The sequence below is a fragment of the Clupea harengus genome, chromosome 12 (assembly GCF_900700415.2).
Source record: "Clupea harengus chromosome 12, Ch_v2.0.2, whole genome shotgun sequence".
In the NCBI taxonomy this organism is placed as follows: domain Eukaryota; kingdom Metazoa; phylum Chordata; class Actinopteri; order Clupeiformes; family Clupeidae; genus Clupea; species Clupea harengus.
The window spans coordinates 984,156-1,002,836 of NC_045163.1; the positions used below are offsets into that span (position 1 = coordinate 984,156).

At 49.5% G+C, this 18,681-nt stretch overlaps 1 protein-coding gene across 4 annotated transcripts in view; it reads right to left on the reverse strand.

The window, feature by feature from the left end:
* Positions 1-18,681, reverse strand: part of shroom3 (shroom family member 3) — a 50,268-nt gene that overhangs the window by 6,917 nt on the left and 24,670 nt on the right. For 2 of the 4 annotated variants that reach the window (XM_031577213.2, XM_031577216.2), the window contains 4 exons: positions 8,897-9,028; positions 3,443-6,500; positions 1,886-1,962; positions 151-921 (listed from right to left, as the gene is read on the reverse strand). In XM_031577213.2, coding sequence (XP_031433073.1) covers positions 151-921; positions 1,886-1,962; positions 3,443-6,500; positions 8,897-9,028 — 4,038 coding nt within the window. Of the gene's footprint in view, positions 1-150; positions 922-1,885; positions 1,963-3,442; positions 6,501-8,896; positions 9,029-14,276; positions 15,307-18,681 lie in introns of those variants that run through there. The other 2 variants (XM_031577215.2, XM_031577214.2) reach the window with 2 other exon arrangements.

The window sequence follows — 18,681 nt, forward strand, 5'->3', positions numbered from 1 at the left end:
AGTAAGCTGGAATACTCAAATACAAAATATAGTAAATTCCAACATAACAAGCTAGTTTCATATCTGTTTAGTACAAATGAGCCTGCTGATTCCGGTGGAACAGGGGGCACCTTGAGGGCGAGCCCATGAGTGCAGCGTGACTGAACATACCTGATGCATGGCATTGGTGGCTCCATGTAGCCCTCCTCTCCTACAGGGGGTGAGAGAGAGAGTGGGGGTGGCGGTGGGGGGAAGTCCTCTGTGATGTCAGTCTCACGGATGGGCAGAGGTGGCGAGGGGGAGGGGGGAGGTGACACGTCCTGGAGGAACACGTCATCATCTTCTTGGCTGGAGGCCAACGGAGGACTGTAGCGCAGGGCGGACTCAGAGATGCGTAGGGAGAGCAACGGCTGGGGCAACTGATCAGGAGAATGGGGTGGGGGGTGTGCGGGGGCCACATGGGATGTTTTGGGTGGGAGGTTAGGTGGGGCGGGAGTGAGACCCTTCTCCGAGGGTGGGGGTGTCTTTGGTGCCGACTGGCCGGGTTCGCCGCTGGGAAAGTCCTTCAGCGTCTCCTCTGAGGTGCTGGTGTCACTGGAGTTCTGCCTGGTCATGCCTGTGGAGGCCCTCCTCGTGTGGCGCGACGCTCCGCCCTGTGGCGTGGAGGGGAAGGTAATGGCATCCAGGTTGGCCACGCACAGCCTGTTGCTTGCCTGCCACTCCAAGCTGCCAGTGTTGCCAGGCGGAGAGAAGGGGCAGGGGAGGCCCACGGAGGCCGCCAGGCCGGTGGCGCTCTGGGCACGCTGGCGGTCGCTGTGCCGCTGCCGATCCCTCCGCACCACGGGCGCATGGGCCTGGGAGTTGGTCTGGTTCAGTAGGTAGTGCTCTGTTCTCACCGCTGAGGCTGAAGAGGGGCGCTCAGGCTTCAGACTCGACAGAGACCTGGCACACACACACACCACACACACCACACACACCACACACACACACACACACACACACACCACACACACCACACACACACACACACACACACACACACCACACACACCACACACACAGCAGCATGTCAGCCATGACCACATTTCACAGGCATGTACACATCACATGTCCACACATCAACTGCATCTACAGTAGCGTATCACGTTATAATGCTGTTTTCTAATTCCCATTGTCTATCATTCATTCTTGTATGAACATGTGAGAATGTGGCCTTTTTAGGGGATCGCTTTCACTGGGATTGACCAACACTTAAACGTCCAGCAACCTCTGACATCATAAGGAACTACCATGGAACTCGTACTGTTTTTCTGTTTAATTTCCGTCCATGAGACGGCCCTTAAGTGTGCAATACCTCAACAATCATTTCTCAACAAAACCCTCCACTGCCCTCTCTGCCTGATGTTATGGGATTTTCATATTACATGCTAAGTCAAAAATGTAATATGAAAATCAGTCCAGGTCAAAAATAGACACATGGCCTCTCCAATAGAGACATTGACCAATTAAGGAATAGGCCTCGGAGGTATTGCCATGAAAGCCAGCATGTTTTAAACAATTTTCATTTTCTCATAAGGAGAGATTTGGGTTATTGGCCTAAGACAGTGACTATGTACAGCCTGTTTCTTGACCTCATCAAAAGCAAATATCATCTACTGTTGATTATAATGATGATTATGAGCTGTGCACAGCAATTGTGATTTACAACAATACTCTCCATGTCATCCTCAAATGCATGAAATAGGTCATATACATATATATGGGCACACAGACACAAACAAACACACACACACACACACACACACACACACACACACACACACACACACACACACACACACACACACACACACACACACACACGGTTATATAATGGGTATACAGTATAATTCAGAAAGTCACAAACCTGTTGGCACTGTGACCAGATGGAACAAGATCCATTGACATCAGCCCAAATGATTTAAGCTCTGCAACCATGAAATCCTAGTGTGGACAAAAGCACATGTTGCAATACATTCCATTAATCAATACACTGGAGCATCCAGCTGGGTGTATTTGGGAGTACATCTGTATTAACCAAGGAGAAAAGATTCCGTGTTCCTGAAGGTCAGTTTCAATCAGACAACCAGGGTTGATCATTTGGCTACAATTACACCATCTAAAGCATTCCAAAGTTTAATCATAGGTGATATATTAAGAGAAATAAATTAAAACAATGCTGCTTCATCTGCCAGTGGTATCTGAACAAACTAGTCACATATCTAGCATGACCAGTGATCTCACACACAAACCTCTCTTGGTAAATCAAATACTTTCTACAGTATGTGTTGTGGTATGTGGTCTATCACTTGGACCACAGAGATGTTAAGACTGGCTTGGTGATATGATCAAATCTCTACATCATTAGTCATGGTGCCTGAGACTGGTTTTAAGTACTAATCTTTCCTGGTTCTCTTGTTTCTTGTTGTTGTGTGTACAAGCAGCCCTTATGTGAAAAGAATGTTTATGGAGGGAGACTAATTGCAGCGACATAAACAGCATTTAAAAAATCTCACTTCCTGCCAAAACTGTGGCAAGAGCTCCAAAACAGATCCATCTTATCAGACACAACTCCTCCCCATAGAAACAGACAACGTGATTTATCAGTCTGTCATCTGCCTCAGGAGCCCTGGTGGCACCAAACAGGAAGAGGGAAGTCCAGGGCATTTCCTGGAGGGTTGGGGAGGGGGCACAGCCATATATCTCTGCTCGTTTGCCTTTGCAACAGCACACTGTGTCAGAGAATCACACCAAAGCCTTTTAGAAAGAGCAACAAAGCTCCCCAGACAGACATATAAATGGTGATGGTTACTTACACCAGACAGAACTGAAGGCTCTAATTTGGACTTTGTTTTTGCCTTCTAAGGTTGACTTCACCAAATGGGTTATAGGCAATGTTAGAATGTATGGTATGTCTAGAGAAACCTTGTAGGCTGAGGGAAATATTAAAAGAGGTGGATGTGTGTATATTTCTCCTGAAGACTTTCAAACCAAAAGAACTGCTACTATGCAACCTAACAGCAGGACCATATCAGGTGGGTTGAATCTGCTAGCTGAGAAGCTGTGCAGCACCCAGCTGGAAAGATTACACCCATGGAAGTTACTAATTGAGCTTGCAAATAAAGACACCATTTTCTTCCCTAAACACCTACGCAAAATCTGCCTGACCCTGGTCACCATTTTAAGCGGTTTATTAACAAGCCCAAAAGACTGGACTGGGGATGATAATGTTGCCTCTGATTTCATAACATAACAGCTACATATTTTAAAGCTGAGAAATACATGTCCTGATGTGAATTTACATCATCTTCAAGATGATAATTAGCGTTTGCTTGTTGCCAAGCAACACCATAGTATACATAGGAGGTTTCATTTTTGATTTGCTGAGCGCAAGGGAGCGGATTCCACACAGAAGGAGGAGTACCTGGTTATACCGCTCTACAGAGGGCGAGGAGCGGGACCGGACATGCTGTGGAGATGGCCTGTTCTCCAGCCGGTCCAGTAAGTCCTCTGCAGAGGCTGACTTTCCTGAGCTCCGGGCTGGAGCAGCTTTCTCAAATCCCCCATCGCGGTGCTGGGAGAGTGGGAGGTGATACAGTGCATCTGGACCAGATGTCTGAGCCAGGCTTGGGTCTGAAGCAAGTCTTTCTTTGTCCACCTGCCTCTCTTGGAGCCACTCAGGCTCTGGAGCTTTACTCTGGGGCCTGTACACAGCCTGTTGGGGCTCCGCATGCAACCTGCCAGAATAGAAGTCCCCGTGGAGGTTGGCCGGAAGAGTGTAGGTCTGACGGCCACCCCCGGACAGACTCTCTAGCCCAGGCTCTTGCAGTGAAGCCAGGCTTGAGGTGGAGGAGAGGCTCCGGGAGTCAGTGGAGGAGCACGAAGCTGGATGGATGTAGGCGCTGTGGGGACGACTGGGGCGTCCCTCTGACCTCTTGCCAGTTTTGCGCTTCATGTACTCAGCCACAGCATCCTGCTGCATCTGCTTCAGTTGTGGATGTGAGGCTGGTGGCTTGGGCCCGGCATTCCGTCTGAACGCCATTTCAAACATCTTCCGACGATCGGCAACGCTGGTCTCCGGGATGAGGAACTGCTGCTTCCTGGAAGTCTCGGGGTCGGACAGTCCGACCTCGTGCATGTTCTCCGGCTCAGAGTAGGAGCGCTTCTTCTGGTCCATGGTCAGGCGCTTGCGCCCCCCGATCCGCACGAGCGGAGGACCCACTGGTGGAACACTGCGCCCCACGATCCGCACGAGTGGAGGACCCACTGGTGGAACACTGGGGAGTTCTGGAGGACTGCTCCTTTCCAGCGTGTCTGGTGTCACCACATGGCGCTCTTTCGGGGTATGGGGAGAGGTGGACGTTGGTTTGGGAGTGGTCTTGGGTCCCTTCCTCTCAAGGGACAGGTGTTTGACGGGCACGGGTGGAGGATTCATGTCCCTCCGCCGGAAAGAGGTGGACCTGAGCACCTTAGACTGAGCGTCTTTAATGCTGTCCCGGTACGACCTGTCCTGGATCGTACCTATAATATCCAGGGGGTCATCTTTCCACTCAGAGCTAGTTCCATTTTCTTCATCCAAATGGAAGGTACTTTTGCTTCTCTGCAGGGCCAGTGCTGGATCTGGCAGGTATCTGAGCTGGGCCTGATCGCTACTCCCTCTTCTATGATGTAACTCCATGTGGCCCTCCTGGTATGCCGTACTAAACCCTTGGGTGTTGGAATAGAAGCTGGGAGGAATTGTTTGAAGGGCAGAGATACAGTTCCTGTCTAGCATGTTGCGAAGGTCCTCCACACCAGAGAGGGAGCTCTTGGGGCCGGCAGCAGTATGGTTTGGACGGTAGGAGGTTGAGGAGGCGTTGCTGGTACTCTGACTGCGAACTTTGCCAGGCTCACGCCGCTCAAAGCGACTCACCCTCTCCAACACAGACACGCTACGGTCAACTGAGTGGTTCTGGCTGCTGCTGCTGCTGCTCTCGGGGCTAGCGCACCTCTGCACTTCTGCCAGTGCATTCTCCAGGCGTGTCAGAAGGTGCTCATGATCCTGGGAGACGCTGGATTCGCTGTAATGCCTCACAGGGAGATTGGGGCCACCTCTGTTGCCATGGGCCACTTGTCCCTGTGGCACTTTGCTCTGCATCACCGTGGGCTCAGCTTGTGAGCTCTGCTCTGGACTCCTGACATGCTCTTCCTCCCTGCTCTGTTTGAGGCTGCTTTGGGGCTCTGGGCTCTGGGTATGCCTGGCTCTTTCTCCTCTGGGCTGAACCGGAGTATAAGGGTCTCTTCTTTCCTGTCCGATGGATGGAGCTGGAGGCCAGTAGCTGTTAGACTGCAGGTGAGGCCTGTATTTGGCGTGGAGCTCCTCCAGGCCCCTCTCAGGATGCTGGGAGGATGCCGGGGCTTGTGGCAGTGGTTTGGGCTGGGAAAATGCTGGATGAGGTGGGCTGGAGGAACCATGTGGAGTATTGCTTTGGTATCCGTTCTCCACTGCCACACCCTCTCCCCCTGGTTCTCTCTGGGGGGTGTAGCGACTCTCCTTGGCAAGAGCCGGATACACTGTGCTTGAGCTGGGGCAGCTGGTGGGCATCTGTGCAAAGTGGGGCTCGGGCGGGGGCACTTGGTAGATGCTGGTGGGAAACATGGGGCGGCCAGGCTGGGAGGCCTGGGGGAAGCCCTGCTTGGGGCGAGTGGTGGGGCTGCTCTCTGGGCTCTTCTCCACCACTGTATGCAGCTGACCTTCTGTCACGAACGAGGGCTTCCCTGTGGCCACTGACCCACTGGAATGGTGCCAGGAGCCCTTGTGCAAGGCGCGCAGGGAACGGACCTGCTCCAGGCTGGACCAGGAGTTGGGTCGCTCGTGGTTGCGGATCGCGGCGAAGCTGTCACTGCGTAGGGGAGGTGCTGGCGCACCTTTCAGACTCTCATAGGAGCTGCGACTGTGGGAACCCCACACTGGACCCGCGCTGTGGCGATTGGAGGTGGATGAGCCGCCACTGCTGCTGCTGCTGCTGCTGCTACTGCCACGGTGACAAGCCCCTCCTCCCCCTCGGGCTTGTCCCCGCCCATCAGCAGCTCGGCCCAGGAGGGCAGACGTGACCTCGTGCTCCTCAGACACGCCTTGCTGTGGGTCATAGACGGTGCGCACATAGCGGATGTCCGCCTGCTGCATCCCCTCCTCCTGTGGCGCACCTCTTGTCTGGGGCACGTGCTCCATGGAGCAGGAGCGCTCCCTGTTACTGAAGGACGGGGCAGCAGCCAGGTACTCCGGGATACTGGAACTGGTTGAAAAGGAGCTGTAGGCAGAGTCGCGCTTGCTGTGCAGGTGGTCGATGCTGTTGGAAGACTTGGAGGCCGACAGTTGATGGCAGGAGCTGTAGGCTGGGCTGGGGTGGTCCAGGCTCTCCATGCTGCCCCTGGAGCTGTACTGGTCCGGGCTCTTCCGCAGGAATCCAGCCTCATAGCCGGAGAGGTCGGTGGTGGAGGCACTGCACATAGAAGAAGAGGAGGAAAAAGAAGAGTGTGGTGAGGAAACCAGATGCGTGATGGGACTCTCCTCTTACTACTCTATCGCCTGCAACCAACACTGTCACCATTCTGAGGAGACTGAGGAGGGTCTGGAGTTTTGAAGGATATCTAGTACTGAGCTCTGAATACATAGTCTCTACTGGCAGACATGATTAAACCTCAGTGGCAATCACTGACTCTGCGGTGCTTTCAAAGCACTTAAAGTAATATAAAGAAGCAAACAGATTTTTGCTGTACCTGTTATTTTCTGCCCCTTTGGTCTGATAAGACTATAAATGAACCACGGCGGAGAACTTGAAGAGACATCAAAAAGACACATTTATTGCTTGGGTACCTCTGACACCATAAAAGCAGTGTCTGATTAAATCAGAAGGAATTGTTCCCACCACCCCTCTTAGGCTGATCATCTTTATGGCTTTATTTACAACGTCCCATGCAGACAGAGTTTGGATTCCACTGTTTAAATCAAAGATCAGACCGGCTCCAGTGCTAATAAGTGAAACACTGCCAAGACGCCTCAGCTGCTTTCATAATAAACAACTTGTGCTGCCGGAGCTGAGGGCTCCCCATTCTTCCTAGATGTGGTAAACATGAGAGACAACTTCACAGCTCCATTTACCACCTCTGTCACACACACTAACCACCAACACAAATGTGTCTACAGACAGGGACTTCAGTCAAGGCCAGATCAACACAAAATGGCAACCACAACACACAGCCTAAATTAAATGCAGACAGATTTAATTTTATTATGCAAGATATTTTAAAATCCGGCTATGCTCATCTGTCTTCTCCCAGTTCCAGCCAAACAGTCCCTGATGGGGCGGGGGGGGGGGGGGGGGCACAGAGCTCCCATGGGGCCCCTCACTGGGCTGCCCTTGTATGGGTATGTGGGTGCTGGGAGAGCGAGTGCCAGTCTGTTGGTGTTCTCACAGCCATTATGAATGTGATGTCGCTGCCTCTCTGGTGACACAATCCCTTCTACTGCTCTACTTTCACACGCACACGCACACGCACACGCACACGCACACGCACACGCACACGCACATACGCACACGCACACAAACACACACACTCCCCACTTCATTTTTGTCTTTGTAAGGCTGACGCTAGCACTGTCCTGGCATTCGCCGACCACACGCGTGCCCAGATAGGATGTTACCATGGTGATCAGAGGGGTTAAGGGCTGGCACAGCAAAGAATGTGCCTTCATAGTAGACACACTGCGTCAATGCCCTCCCTCCCTCCCCACCGCTCCTCATCTCAGATGCTTCTCTGTAGCCGTCATTGCTGATGGTATTTGGATGTCCTTGTCTAAGTACACTGATTAGACTCCAGATAAAGGGACACACAAACAGGCTTTCTTTTACGGCCTTCGTACTGCTGGCACTGCTTAGATGTCTTTTGGCCAGAACCATGAGACACTACCTGAAACAAAAGCTTTGGCACTTAGGAACATCGATGTCCATAACTTGTCGCTAAAGAGATTTTCCTCAAATGAGTGGAGGTCTCAGCTGTACACAGATACAGATGACTTGATTCAAACAGACCTGGCATCACTCCTCAATGGTCTGCCCTGGGGGTTTAGCATGTGTAGCATGTGTAGCATGTGTAGCCATGAGCTCATTTAACACATAAGCACACACTGCTCTCACACACACATACGTCTGCCATGCGCCAGACTCGTGGTAAAAGGCACACACATACTCTTACCATCATGGTTTTAGTTCACATGAAGACCTTTGCCCATTAAGTCATACATGTACAAGATAAGCAATCATGTGAAACCAAATGACTCATCCTTCTTTTATGGGAACAATGCAGATTCTCCACTGGGACTTGGACTATTATCCCATTAACTATTAACTATCTCCACTACCAAGATAAACAAGCATTCCAAATCCAAAGAAACAGGAATTTGCACACAGTAGGATTGTATCATCATGGAGGCTTCAGCATTTCACAACTTTAGACTAAAGAACATCCAACCTCTTGTGGCTCTACTTCTCCTGGCATAGTTGTCTGCCTCAAGTCTGTGATTCGGCTGCCATAATTGAGATGTTTTTGGTGCTTCTGGTTGTGTTTAGCTGGCTTTTATGTTGCCCCACTCTGGTGGCTCTGTGTTCAACGGCGTGATGCGCACAAGACCAGGGGGGTTTGATAACGGTCTGCTTAACACAAGACCAGACTGTTCTCTGTTCTCCATCAAACTCTCTTTTGTCCCGGAAAAGTGGGAGAGCAGACCTGGCCTCCAAAGAGAGAGAATGTGAGCGAGAAAGATGAAGTGAGAGATAGATAGAGGGATAGAGAGAGGGATCCATTGTTTTGGTCAGCCTGTGGCCCAGATTCCACTAACCTGGAATGGTAGTTCTGGTGCCAGGGAGCTCCCATGCTGCCCTGGGATATTTTCATCATGCTGGGATCCTGCTGGCTGTCTGCGAGTTTGGTGGAATGCCACGAGTGGGGACGGGACGCGGGCTCACTTCGTCTGTCGGACACAGAACACAGCGTTTAGAGGGAGGGACCCCATGTGGCCCCGTGTGGCCCTTAAGGACGTCTCACTGGTGTGGGGTGCATACTAATGCTGACATACATCTCACTGATGTCAAAACATTAACGCTGGACAGGTCACCACAAAACACCACATCTCTCTGATGTACAACAAATACACACAGACACACACACACATTCATACAGAGAAGGACACACAAACAGAGAGATGTACCTTAATGGAAATCCAAAAGAACTAATTCTCCCCTCTAAAACGAAGCATAGAGATAGGGATAAATAGTTAATAGCTCTGTACATGGTGTTCACAAGATTCAATTGAGCTACATATGAATCAGATAACTCTTTAGGGCCAAGGAACCAGAGCCTCAAGCCACTGGGGAGGCCTCCTATGGTCCTTTCTAACCCAGGGGAAGAGCATCATACTGGGGTGCAATCTCTGTTTCATCGCATAAACACCATCAGACAAACACTTCCTCCTTCATTCCATCTCAACTAACATCATCAAAGGCACTGATAACAGGCTCGTACTGCCGTCACTCAAAACAAAAAACAGCTTAATATTTACCACGAAAATTAGAAGCCTAAACATCGCAAGCACTGACTTACAAAGTCTGCAGAATTTGGCGAATACTGTGGAGGGTTTGTTCTTTTGAGAACATTCTCAGAGCCAATGGGAGCACAAAACAACCCTCTAAGTGGGACACCTCATGAGACAGCTAAACTATCTGCGCTGGCCAAACACTATTCTGGTACGCTACTCTGGTCTCCACACTCCACTTGTGTGCACTGCATCATTGACCACCTGTACCTGTTGACAGTGGTTAAACGCGTCATTCTGCTGTTGCATTATATGGAGTGCATTCAGAGCCCTTCACCTTTTGAACGTGTTGTTATGTTGCAGCCTTACGCTGAAATCATTTCAATTCATTCCCCCTCATTAATCTTAGCGCGACAGTGGTACAGGGGGTAGAGGAGTTGTTTAGAGGAGTTGTTTAGTAATCGCAAGGTTGCTAGTTCGATTCCCTTTACCAAGTGTGTCCTTAGATTTCATTGTAAGTCGCTTTGGATAAAAGCGTCTGCTATATGTAAAAAAATTAAATGTAATCTACACTTAACACCCCATTATGCCAAAGCAAAAACAGGATTTGTCAACAGTATTCACACCCTTTGCTGTGACACTTCAAATGTAGCTCAGGGGCCTCCCATTTCTTTTGATCATCTTTGAGATGTTTCTATATGAGTCCACATGTGGTAAATGCAATTGATTGGACATGATTTTGAAAGGCACACAATGCATATCAGACCAAAAACCAAGCCATGAGGTTGAAGGAACTGCCTGCAGAACTCAGAGAAAAGATTGTGTTGAGGCACAGATCTGGGGAAGGCTACAAAAAACAGTCTACTGCATTGAAGGTTACCAAGAGCACAGTGGCCTCCATATATCTTAAATGGATAAAGTTTGGAACAACCAGGACTCTTCCTAGAGCTGGCTAACTGACCAAGGGCTAGCTGGCTCAGGAGGGTCTTGAACCCGATGGTCACTCTGTCTGAGCTCCAGAGATCCTGTGTGGATGGGAGAAACTTCCAGAAGGACAACCTTCACTGCAACGCTCCACTGATCTGGGCTTCATGACAAAGTTGCCCGACGGAACCTTCTCCTCAGTGAAAAACACAGGAAATCCTGTTTTTGAGATCGCAAAAACACAGCTAAAGCACTCTAAGACTGTGAGAAACATGATTCTCTGGTCTGATGAAATCAAGATTAAACGGTTTGGCCTCAATTCTAAGCTTTGTGATATAGATACATAAAACACAGCCATATAAAAGCACTAATAGAGTAAAACATAATAAAAGCCCAAGTTAGAAGTAGGAGTAGGCTTGACCAAAACTATAGAACAACCTCAGACTGAACTAAAAGCACAACCTCAGACTCAACTAAATACACAACCTCAGACTGAACTAAAAGCACAACCTCAGACTCAACTAAATACACAACCTCAGACTGAACTAAAAGCACAACCTCAGACTCAACTAAATACACAACCTCAGACTGAACTAAAAGCACAACCTCAGACTCAACTAAATACACAACCTCAGACTGAACTAAAAGCACAACCTCAGACTCAACTAAATACACAACCTCAGACTGAACTAAAAGCACAACCTCAGACTGAACTTAAAGCACAACCTCAGACTGTACTTAAATGCACTAAAAAGAGCACAGCATCAAATTAAAATCCAGGGAATGCCAGGGTGTAAAAGAATGTTTTTAGTCTAATTTTAAAAATCTCTAAACAGGCAGCAGATCTGATAAAAATGAAATGAAATGTAAATAGTAGGCTGAAGAACAGAATTACAGCGATATCCTGAATGAAAATCTGGTCCAGTGAGCTCAGGACCTCAGACTGGGACCAAGGTTCCCCTTTCAACAGGACAATGATCCTAAGCACACAGCCAAGAGCAGAAATGGCTTACGGACAACTCTGTGAATGACCTTGAGTGTCCCAGCCAGAGGTCTGTTCTCTGGTGAAACAGACATGAAAATGGCAGTCCACCGATGGTCCTCATCCAACCTGACAGAGCTTGAGGGGGTCTGCAGAGAAGAATAGCAGAACATCCCCGCATCCAGGTGTGCAAAGCTTGGCGTGTCATACCCAAGAAGACTCAAAGACTGTAATGGCTGCCAAAGGTGCTTCAACTAAGTACTGAGTAAAGGGTCTAAATACCTATGTCAATGTGATATCAGTTTTTGCTTTTTAATACATTTGCTAAAATTTCTAAAATCCTGCTTTCACTTTGTCATTATGGGGTATTGAGTGTAGACTGATGAGGGGAAAACAAATTATTTAAACAATTTTACACACAACAAAATGTGAAAAAAGTGAACGGGTCTGAATACTTTCTGAATGCACTGTAACACTATAAGGATAAGAGAGGGTTTAGTTTAACTCCAGACTGTCTTTCACAAGCACTGTTTCATTCTCCATTTGAGTTCCAACACAACACACACTCACTCAGTGCCCATGCACCAGTTGGAGAGATAGAGGGTCCTACATGTGGGGACTCAGGCACCCTTACTGATACAGATATTTCCCCAATGTAGGAAAACTGTCATAGGGTATTGCAGTGGCCTTCCCTACCAAGCGCTGTAAAAGACGGAGAAGAGAAGGTGCACTGTGTGTTCAGTGTGCAGCCGTCCCCCTGGGTACCCGAGCGCTGGTGACGACCATCAGCAGCACTGCCCGCTACCGCCCGCTGCCCCCGCTCCTCCTCCTGGCTTTAGCCCATCACGTCTGGCTCCCGCACACGCACACACATGCCAGCACTGAGTACCAGACCCACGCGCCCCCCCGCTCAGACCTTACACAGCTATCAGGCCTGATACAGCCTGTGGGACGTGCCTGAGCACCCACACACACACAGAAATATCTCGATATCCTCCATTACCTCAGGAGCTGCCAGGGTAGCACATTTTGTTCTGGAGCTCACAAATCAACAACTGTAATGACCAGTATCCGCCAAACACACAAACCAACTGTAATGACCAGTATCCGCCAAACACACAAACCAACTGTAATGACCAGTATCCCCCAAACACACAAACCAACTGTAATGACCAGTATCCGCCAAACACACAAACAAGCCACTGGTCCAAAGAGGAGGGATTCAGACTGATTGATTGATTTTGATGGGAAGGGTGGTTGAGAACACGGCATCAAATAAATATCCCAAAACATGAAACACCAATACGACATTGAGTAGAGTAAGGAGGCCAAACACACATGAATGAATGTGCTCATGTTTTTGTGCTTAAGAACATTTGAGACCTCAGTACACCCTGGTTCTGTCATCAGGCAGGTGAAGAACATCTCAGACCTCAGTACAGCCTGGTTCTGTCATCAGGCAGGTGAAGAACATTTGAGACCTCAGTACACCCTGGTTCTGTCCTCAGGCAGGTGAAGAACATCTCAGACCTCAGTACAGCCTGGTTCTGTCATCAGGCAGGTGAAGAACATTTGAGACCTCAGTACACCCTGGTTCTGTCCTCAGGCAGGTGAAGAACATCTCAGACCTCAGTACAGCCTGGTTCTGTCATCAGGCAGGTGAAGAACATTTGAGACCTCAGTACACCCTGGTTCTGTCCTCAGGCAGGTGAAGAACATCTCAGACCTCAGTACAGCCTGGTTCTGTCATCAGGCAGGTGAAGAACATCTCAGACCTCAGTACAGCCTGGTTCTGTCATCAGGCAGGTGAAGAACATTTGAGACCTCAGTACACCCTGGTTCTGTTCTCCAGGCAGGTGAAGACATGCAGCGTCTGACTCTGGGATTGATTCCACCGAATATATGAAGTGGTGAGCAGACGCCTCTCATCACCCTCCTTCCATCTCCACACCAAACAGCTTCTACCCCCCCCCTCCTTCCATCTCCACACCAAACAGCTTCTACCCCCACCCCTCCTTCCATTTCCACACCAAACAGCTTCTACCCCCCCCCCCTCCTCCTTCCTTCTCCTGCTCCCTCCTCCCCCACAACCTTTCACAGACAGAGAAAAACTCCCTTTTCAGCACGCAGACTGGCGGCCAGATATGGAGCCTCCTCTCCCCAACCCTCTCACCAGAGTTTCACAACCAGTCCCAGTGAGAGGGTGGGGGATGGGGTGTGGGCTGACAGACACACACACTCCTTAAGGCACAGAGACACAGGGCTCTTTAGACAGAGAACACAGAGTATCAGATTTCCTGTTTTGACACAACAAACTCCATCTCAAGTAGAAAACACAACTCTAACAAGTCAGAATAAAGCCATTAATTAAAGCTGTCATGGATGCAATTCATGAGTATCAAGGGAGATGGTATGGGATGTCTTCTGGAGGGGATTTTGCGGAAGGCACAAACATCCAGATTTTAGAAAATCACAGTTTTAAACATCCAACAACACCTCTACCCTGTGTATCAAACTAATGTTGGTATTTGGAATACAAGACTCGCGAGTACTCTGTGATATTAAACCAAATCCACATGACAGCAGACTCGACGGTAGATAAAACACCAAATCTCAAGCCCCTCCCAAAGCTCTAGCTACACAACCGCTAAACGACACAGTCCTCTATAAAGAAATCTGGTGACATTTCACTGTCCAAAACACATCGCTTGTCTGGTCTCACTTCTATCCCACCATCAAAAGCCTGCTGCACCTTCGAACACAGCTGGTTCGGGCCATTACCTGGAGGTGAACCTCAGCACCTTAGAGATAAGCCCCGTTGCCAGGCTGTTGACGCTAGCCTCAGACGGTGCCTTGCACAGCGCCCCGTCCGAGCGTCCCATCTCCAGCCTCTTCTGCTTCTTGCGCAGCTTGCGGCGGTAGAAAGAGCCCAGGAGGTCCATGCTGGCACACTGGTTCACCCGCTGCTTCGCCCGCTGCTTCGCCCGCTGCTTCACCCGATCAAGACCCAGACACAAATGGCGAGGCGTGGGGACGGGGCTGGACGGTTAGGGTCATTAAAAAAAGCAGCGCAAATTAAACGTCATTACCCCTTAAACGATAAAGCCTGGCATAAACATCCTGCCCTCTGAGGGGAGGAAGGCGGGGAGGGTGGGGGCACTGGAGACAGATAGGGAAGGAGCAAGAGATGAGAAGGGAGGAGGAGGAGGGGCAGAAAGTGATGAAACAACCAGATATCGAGATAGGGGGGAAAAATGAAGGGAGACAAGAAAGAGAAAAGGAATAATTGCATGTATAATGTAGGAAGAAAATAAAAGACTGAAGAAGAGACTAGGCCTGAGTCCAGACAGCATCCCACTGTAAAAACAGCTCTGGCAGCTCAGAGGGGAGAGAGCTAACACATGATAGCATGTGGTCGCGCGCTGAACAATGGCCTCTCTGTGCATCCCCGCTCTCTCCTCTCCTCTCCTCTCCTCCGCCTCATCACTCAGCGCGTGACCTTGGGCAGATCTTCCAGCGTGTCCACACCCTGGGGCCATTATGTGGGCTGTGAAAGAGCCAGGAAGGCCACAGCGCTCTCATCGTCAGGGTGTGGCCCTCTGATGGCGGCCCCTGGCCGGGACATGCCACTGCCAGGCCCCAGGGAGAGGTGGGTGGATAGAGAGACGCAGGGAGTGTCTGTGTGTGTGTGAGTGTTTGTTTGTTTCTGTGTTTCTGTGTGTGTGTGTGTGTGTGTGTGTGTGTGTGTGTGTGTGTGTCTCTGTGTGTGTGTATATGTGTGAGTGTTTGTGAAAGGGGTTGAATGTGTCTTTAGCTGGGCACTAAAGAGGGATGGTGTTGACAATAAGCGTATTTCAGCCAGCCCTCTTTCACAAACACATGCACACACACACACACACACAAACAGAAACGGAAGTATGCTCATCAACAACCAGATATGCACATAAACATATACAGGCATAACATGCTCTTTAACAGTCAGAAGCACATACATACACACTTTCCCTCACACACACACACACACACACACACGCATAGACAGTGATTCGGCGGTTCAGTGCATGAGAAGTGGGGAGAAGTGGGAGGACAAAGCAGTGCTGACACTGTATTCAAGTCTCCCACAAAGGCAGCGGATTTCCGTGGTGTCCGATGTGGAAGAGTCGTCCTGCCGCCACTCCACTCCCGTGAAACCCAAACCTCCAGGAGTCCACTAGCAGGCTTCTCAGAGAACACACCATCCATCATAGACACTGGAGCGCACAAAAAACATTTAATTTCCCAACGACTCACTCCGGAGCTATTCTCTGCTCTGTGTGTGTGTGTGTGTGTGTGTGTGTGTGTGTGATTGTGTGTGTGTGATTGTGTGTGTGTCACAAGGCCTAGCGAGGCAGGGTGTGTCCAGGAAAAGAAACCTTATCTATGCCATGGGAACGTAGTCTGCCTGTCTAATCTCTGTGATCTGTGAGGAAAACTGCAACTAGAGACGGGATTAGACGGAGCAGGCTGGAGGGTTTGGGGGGGTTTGGAGGGGTTTGGAGGGGTGCACTGGACCGCCAGGGAAAAAAGACCAGCGTCCCGCTACGACCAGCGCTGAGTAAAGCCTTCAGGGGACCACAGGATACCCACTGGAGTTCAACACAAGAGTCTGGGGGAAGGGAGACATTCCTCACAGGCAATGCAGAGGGAAGAACGGGAATGATGCACCCTCCCCAAGAATGTTGGGACTTAAAAAACAAAACATGTTCTGAGAAGGAATAAGAAACTGTATTTGTTAGCCACCAAAGTAGTATGACTAATCCTGCCTATGAGCATAACAATAACACAGGTATGTCCCTAGCTTCACATATGCCTTTAACAGAGCTAGGAAGTGGCCTTTGGGAATACCAACAAGCTTGGCAGGGTCTTTGGGTGTTAAAAATAGACTTCTTGAACATAGATAAACATAGACTTCTTCTATGGGCAACCAATTGTTAAACTGAGCAGTTAAAGTAGCACATCTGCGGCGCCTTCAGCCAGCAGGGAGTACAGCGAGAGAAACAGCCTCAGCACGCTCACATGCCAATGAAACAGGGCACTCATTAAGCCACATTCTTGTGTCAAGTGTGTTTAGATAGCAACAAGAGAACGGTTCAGTTGAAACTGAGAAAGCTGAGGGCTCGACCAGGGAGAGGCATGCCATCTATTAGACCACACACCTCCAGAAAGACCACTTTGGCAAACCACCTCACCATTCAGCACAGTTCACTATCAAACGTCTTTACGTGTTTCATCTGCAAACACTGCAAATCTACTTAGAAACCCATTTTCATATTCAATGACAACATCTAAAAACATGTTTACATATAGAAATGTCTATTTACATACCACACAGTGCATAGCTTAAGTTTACATTGTTAACACACAAGAGCTGTAAGACATATACAGTAGGAGGTCTGGATACATAATCAACCTAAAGAGCTTCCAGCTCCTGCTCTGAGCTGGGCTGGGCTGGGCTGTGTTAGGAAGTGTGCCGTTTATGGATAGTTTGATCTCTTGAGGTGGGTTCCTCAATAGGGTGCCTACACATACACTGTGCTGTTTATGGATAGTTTCATCTCATGAGGAGGGTTCCTCAATAGGGTGCCTACACATACACTGTGCTGTTTATGGATAGTTTGATCTCATGAGGTGGGTTCCTCAATAGGGTGCCTACACATACACTGTGCTGTTTATGGATAGTTTCATCTCATGAGGAGGGTTCCTCAGGGTGCCTACACATACACTGACACCTCAGAAACAATGGACTGAATGAAAGTGAACACGCTCACTGGGCACTACAGAAGACCACTGAGGAGTCAAGGTCCCTGGTGCTGGCTCTACTGGAGGCAAGAGAGGGAGAGAGAGAGGGACAGAGAGAGAGAGGGACAGAGAGAGAGAGAGAGAGAGAGAGGGACAAAGAGAGAGAGAGGGAGAGAGACAGAGAGAGGGACAGAGAGAGAGAGAGAGAGAGAGAGAGAGAGAGAGAGGGAGGGAGAGAGAGAGAGAGGGAGGGAGAGGGACAAAGAGAGAGAGAGGGAGAGAGAGAGAGAGGGACAGAGAGAGAGAGAGAGAGAGAGAGAGAGAGAGAGAGCAAACTTAAATGTCACTATGGTAACCTGACCACCACGGAGGATAGTGTTGCTAACCTGTGAAAATGTATAAACAGGGTGATGGTAATGATGTGATGGTAATGAGGTCTGGACCTAGAGAGGGGAGAGGGCGGATGAGCGCGCTGTGAACCGCTGAGGCTCTCTGCTCGTCAGACAAATCAGACAGAAAAGCCTAAACAAGTATCTGTGTGTGTGTGTGTGTGTGTGTGTGTGTCTCTGTGTGTGTGTGTGTGTGTGTCTGTGTGTGTGTGTGTGTGTGTGTGTGTGTGTGTATGTGTGCATACATGCATCTGTTTCCCCCACACAGTAAGATCCACTCAAAGTCTCTATGGTAACTCCTCACAGCATTCAATAACAAGCAACTTTATTTATTGGAGACGGTGTGGAGTGGCAGTTTGTTGAGGCATTCTGTTAACTTTAAACATTCCACTGGATCCTGGACCCAAGTTCTGCCACGTCATGTGACATTTTCCCCCGCAGCCTTATTAGGAGGGAACAGGCCCGTCTGTATTTATAGTCCGTGTACACGCAGCTCTGCTGTTATTTAGGAACCAAATACTTCAAACATTTCTGATGAGCAGAAAAATCAAGATCATCCCAGCAAGGCACTCCTCTTTTGGGAAGGCGAGGCAGAGGAGAGACTGTGAGGGGAGAGACTGTGAGGGGAGAGACTGTGAGAGACTGTGAGGGGAGAGACTGTGAGGGGAGAGACTGTGAGAGACTGTGAGAGACTGTGAGAGACTGTGAGAGACTGTGAGAGACTGTGAGAGACTGTGAGGGGAGAGACTGTGAGGGGAGAGACTGTGAGAGACTGTGAGAGACTGTGAGAGACTGTGAGAGACTGTGAGGGACTGTGAGGGGAGAGACTGTGAGAGACTGTGAGGGGAGAGACTGTGAGAGACTGTGAGGGGAGAGACTGTGAGGGGAGAGACTGTGAGAGACTGTGAGGGGAGAGACTGTGAGAGACTGTGAGAGACTGTGAGGGGAGAGACTGTGAGGGACTGTGAGAGACTGTGAGAGACTGTGAGGGGAGAGACTGTGAGGGACTGTGAGGGGAG